This window comes from Nematostella vectensis, chromosome 11 (assembly GCF_932526225.1).
Source record: "Nematostella vectensis chromosome 11, jaNemVect1.1, whole genome shotgun sequence".
In the NCBI taxonomy this organism is placed as follows: domain Eukaryota; kingdom Metazoa; phylum Cnidaria; class Anthozoa; order Actiniaria; family Edwardsiidae; genus Nematostella; species Nematostella vectensis.
Genome location: NC_064044.1, coordinates 4,608,313 through 4,614,016, shown reverse-complemented (window position 1 = coordinate 4,614,016; position 5,704 = coordinate 4,608,313). Strand labels below are relative to the sequence as shown.

Genomic DNA, 5,704 nt, shown 5'->3' with positions numbered 1-5,704 from the left:
TGTTGTTTGTCTCACAGCGGGCCGTCCACTGTGTCCAGTCCAGGCCTATGAGCGGCACTTACGTTGCTATCCGGCCCCATCATCCTCGCCTGCATTCCTAGTCTTCCAAGGGCGCTAGTGCACCAATTACTCATGAATCACTTAGTTCGAAATTACGAAGGGTCCTTAATGCCACTCTTTGTTGTCTGGCGGTTTGGACGATCGCGCCGGGCGCGGCTTCGGTCACCCCCTGCGCGATGTGGCTTTGCTATATCCGGCAAAACAATAAAGGATTATATTATTTTCTTATATATATGTATATATATATATAATACACCAAAAACTGGAAATCGACTCTGCCAAATGTTCTTCTTTAATAAGACTTCTTCAGGGCAGGCCCTCGAGCAAGACCATTAAACTTCTTCAGGGCCCTGAAGAAGTCTTATTAAAGACGAAAATTTGGCAGAGTCGATTTCCAGTTTTTGGTGTATTGTATTCATTGTTCTGGTACGAGATCGCGACAGTTTGGGCTTTTCGATTATATATATATATAGTAGTGTGAAGAAAGATGCTACGATTCCCAACTTTTAGACATTATTAAAAATTTACTAGACGTTTCGGCCCTTCGGCCTTCTTCAGTATAAAATAAGTTAAAAAGCTAAAAAATACAATGGGCTAAAAACTACATCCTTATATACTTACAACTTGTAAATTCTTTAAATATAGTGTACTTAAATTACATCATTTTAACGGCGATTACAAATTGTTGATAAAGCTATGCGCAAGGATGTCTTTGAGATTTTTAGGCCTTCTAAATGCCGAAATTATACTACCTTCCGGAAAGACCTCTTTCATAAAAGTAGAGGAATGCAAAAAACTAAGATTTTTCCGAACGATCTGCCCGATATATACTAAATTATGTGTGGTATTGGACTTCGTCCAATAGAGGTATAATTTAGATTAGTTAATAATTGTTTGAGCTAGACTCAAGAGCCTGGACGCACGTGATTTAGAATCAGTTTTATTTAGACTTCGCCGTCGTAATATCACTTGTCTCGTTTTTATATATATACATATATTTTTTACCCACCCGCCGGGCGCGGCTTCGGCTGTATTATTCCCATTTCTCAAAACGATAATTGTACCATCTCAGCACGGTACCCTCCTCTCAAAAGAAATCAATACACCAAAAACTGGAAATCGACTCTGCCAATTTTTATTCTTTAATAAGACTTCTTCAGGTTATTGAAACACATAGCACATAGCTTTATCAACAATTTGTAATCGCCGTTAAAATGATGTAATTTAAGTACACTATATTTAAAGAATTTACAAGTTGTAAGTATATAAGGATGTAGTTTTTAGCCCATTGTATTTTTTAGCTTTTTAACTTATTTTATACTGAAGAAGTTGAAGAGTGTTGAAGAAGTTGAAGAAGAAGTGAAGAAGAAACGTTTAGTAAATTTTTAATAATGAAGTTGAAGAAGAAGTGAAGAAGAAACGTTTAGTAAATTTTTAATAATGTCTAAAAGTTGGGAATCGTAGCATCTTTCTTTACACTACTATATTTATATTTTCGCTACTGAGCCCTGGTATCTTGCATCCTTTTAGATAGAATGGCTGTTGGCTGACGGGAATTTTCACTCAAGTTTATATATATATAATATATATATATATATATATATAACTGGAAATTGGAGTCTAAGACTGAAGAAGGTGAATCGTAACAAGCTTGTTACGATTCACCTTCTTCAGTCTGCCCTGAAGAAGTCTTATTAAAGACGAAAATTTGGCAGAGTCGATTTCCAGTTTTTGGTGTATTGTATTTATTGTTCTGGTAAGAGATCGCGACAGTTTGGGCTTTTTGATTCTACTCCTTTTAAAAGAAGATGCATTCCATCATGTGTCATTTTTCCATCATGTGAATCACATAAACATTTAAAAAGCTGGTTATGACTTTTCCCCAATTTTCCACCTCTCAATGTGTACATTTAGCGTAGAATGGGTGAAATAATGATTACAAGTGTTTCCTTATACAGTACTTGTCTCTATTTATTCAGGGACATTAATATACATGGATTATGTTACCAAAAAAGAGTTCCGAATATTGACTCAACAATTATGAAATAGGAGTCTAAGATTCTGTCGACTGGAGTATAAAGGAAGGGTTAAGAATAAGACGTTGAAGGTAAAATATTTAAGAATGATCGACGTAGAAGTAATAATAGAAATTACGATAGTCCATGCGCATGCTCAGGCTTCGACAGATGGTGTTAGCTTTTAATCAGTAAAAGGTAGGAGTCAATATTTAGGTATGGACTGATGGAAGAAAAATGTATGTTTGTTCAGCAACCTCGTTGTAGTTGTGCGTTAAGTTTCAATATATATTATTTTTAAAAATCCCTAAAATGTTTGGCACAACACTTTGAACAGAAAATGCAATTTGCGATCACAATTATCATGCTGTATTATCCCCGTTTTGTTTCCCCAAAGGATAATTCTACCATCTCAGCATGGTACCCTCCTTTCTAAAGAAGATGTATTCCATCATGTGAGTCACTCATTCAAAAAACACGAAGACGACACATAGTTAAGACATGCTTCTCTTTCTTTGCCTTTTCGTATTCCCTCTCACATCGGCAAATCAGAAAACAAGGAACTCCATGTTTGGCCATTCACTCCTTGCATCTCCCTACAACGAGACAGATGTTGGGGAGCTTTGGGAGTGCTACAAACTCTGCTATGACGACAAAGAAAACTGCGCCAGCATCAATTACGACATGAAAAAAGGGAGATGCAAGCGCATGAAGGTTACACATGTAAACCTGCCTTGCGAACTCGTGAAAATGAAGGACCATGTTTACGCGGATATAAGAGCGAATATAAGAGGTTTGTTAACCGAAAATTGGTTACCGTTATTCTACAGTTTAAAATACTGCCAAATGCAAGTTAAGATATATCCCGAATGGTCTCTAAGTAAGTAACACATTTTCCTGCAAGCCGTTATGTGGCAACATAGAGGACTAGTTGGTTACAAAAGTGAACGGAGCTGAATTTAGCGGATTTGGGTTAAGGTCGCTCGCGCGTTAATCACAGATCATTAACAGGGCGTTATCAATTTACAACTTCGCACAGAACAGTCAATGTTTATGCGATTGCTCCAGACTTTTTACCAAAGATGACCCAATGTATGGAGGGTGCACACTTTTAAAAATTGTATTTGTATTAACAATAATGTAGTAGCACATAAAAAGTAAACAATATGTTTTTCACTTATTTGAGACTGACGCAAAATTGAGCGTTAGCTTTTTGACGACACTACCAGAATTAGTTCAATGTGGTGATACAGCCTCTGTGAAAGTTAGAAAAAAATCTGTGGAAGAGAAAAAAAAGTTAGATATATATTTAGAATTTCGACCCGCCAATTGTGTGCAATAACTCATGTCAAATTTGGTTCTGGCTATGTTAAGAAAGAAAGTTGCAACAATTTAAATAACACTACCAATTTAGAAGATCTTTCCGCAAAACTGATAAAAACACATTTTCCGCAATATTTCAGATCAACCGTAGAATTTTAGAGATATTTGTCACTGATAAAATTCGGTCCTTTAGACAACTTCTATGATCGACTAGACTACATAGAAGCGCTTTTATGGGGCAGGGGAATTTTTTGAAGTGAGGGACTATCTCGGGTTGTTTTTTCGTGCTGGCGGTAGTTGTCAATTTCACGCCACACAGCGGTATGCAAATCGAGAGCGTGTTGGAAATGCACACATCAGTCAGGGGGGCGCAAAGACGAGGGGTGAATAACGCGCTTAAGGCAGTCCCACATCTTATAGATTTTTGAGGTAGCCGAGGATAAATTTGCAAACAAATCTATTTTAAGAAAATAATATTTTCTTTCTTCATGTCTAATCCTAAGCTGTTATGCTATACTAACCATTTATAAACTAACCTCAAAATGTTTATCTCACACGAATTTAAAGGCAAGTTCATACTGCATCCTGCCCAATAAAAATGACAGAAAACACGTTTGCGGAAAAGTATACAGTATGTAGGATTGTGGTCAGGAACCGTGATCAGTGAAATGTAAGGGCTTACATAACGGATGTAAGGGATTATGGGTAGAAGAAGAGGAGCCGGAGAGCTATGTATATATGCGAGAAGAGTACGATAATATTAAGCAGATGATCTACGAGAATATTGCCGTTAATTTAGCATCCGACCTAGAACATTACAGTATATATCACCCGACACGTTCAGAGTTGACGTACTCACTGTTGGTGTGAATAAAGTATAGTTAGAAGAATAACAGCGGTTTGCCACTCCTTGAATCTTGTCAGGTTGCACTAAGAAATCTTACCCTTTGGGAATAGAAGATGGCAGCATTCCTGACTCGAGTATCACGGCTTCGTCACGTTTTGGACCTTCATACAGCCCTTATTACGGACGCCTTAATAACCAAGCCGTTAGCGAGAAACAGTTTGGGGCATGGGCAGCCAAGATTAATCAAAAAGGCGAGTACCTGCAGGTGGACCTGGGCCGAGTAACATTGGTTACTCATGTTGCAACGCAGGGACGCGACGACTTTCCCCAATGGGTGACTAAGTACACCGTGAATTACAGTCTGACGGGAGAACAGTGGCAGAGTTACGAAGACGAGAATGGTGTGATTAAGGTAGGACAACGTAAAAACAGTGTTATGTTGAGTACAGTCTAACGGTAGATTAGGGGAATCTTTATCAATATGATAGGTACATTTATTTCAACTGAATAAAGCTCTTATATTGTTGTTGTTGCTATAAAATTTTGAGCTTTTTATTCAGGTTTTCCCTGGCAACTCAGATCAGACCACTGTGGTGAAGAACGAGTTCTTCCCTTTCATCAAGGCGCGTTACGTCAGGATTTTAGTTCAGGGTTGGTACGATCATATCACTATGAGAGCGGAGTTTTACGGATGTGCAGCTTGACTTAGTTAGATACCTTTGCATTTGGCAATTTCATTTTAAGCAAATTCCCTTCTTGGTTGAGGGGGTTAGAAAAACAATGATTGACGCCTCTCCTATCGATGGCTTTTCTATTTGAAGTGGGTGCTTTTGAGGACGAAATATGGAATGTGATATTCTAATGAAAATAAAGAAGTCCAATAAGGCGTTTTAAAATTAACACACGTGCATCGCATTAGACCAAAATAAAATGCAAGCCACAATTTGCACTTTGCACAATATTTATTGCGGCCCTTGCGGCCTATGTTAATCTTTACACCTGTAAACATGATAGATTGAGTTTTCAATAAAAGGAGAATAAGACAATCACTACAAACAGAGTGGACATTTGATAAGTATTTATGATAAAATATCCTCTAGAAATTTTCATTCCCATCAACAAACGAGAAAGTAGTATCAAGAAGGGGGCTTGGCCACATTTTGCCACGCTAGTATGAGAGTTTTTCACTTATCGGACTAGTTAAATACACACACCTTTAATTGTACGCTATGGCCCAAATCTTATCGTCCTTATGAAAATTACACCCCCTGTCTGGGTTCATCTCATCTGCATGGTCTTCCTGTGTGGGGGTATCTCATTTGCATGGTCTTCCTGTGTGGGTGTATCCTATCTGCATGGTCTCCCTGTCTGGGTGTATCCCATCTGCATGGTCTTCCTGTCTGGGTGTATCCCATCTGCATGGACTACCTGTCTGAGTGTATCCCATCTGCATGGTCTC

At 38.1% G+C, this 5,704-nt stretch overlaps 1 protein-coding gene across 1 annotated transcript; it reads left to right on the top strand.

Moving 5' to 3' along the window:
• The first annotated feature begins 2,433 nt into the window (after window positions 1–2,433).
• On the top strand, window positions 2,434–5,297 carry LOC5500895 (lactadherin). Its single transcript, XM_032369277.2, has 3 exons — window positions 2,434–2,868; window positions 4,323–4,657; window positions 4,806–5,297. Exons 1-3 carry the CDS (start codon window positions 2,577–2,579, stop codon window positions 4,947–4,949), a joined length of 771 nt encoding a protein of 256 aa, XP_032225168.2. The 5' UTR covers window positions 2,434–2,576; the 3' UTR covers window positions 4,950–5,297.
• The last annotated feature ends 407 nt before the right edge of the window (window positions 5,298–5,704 follow it).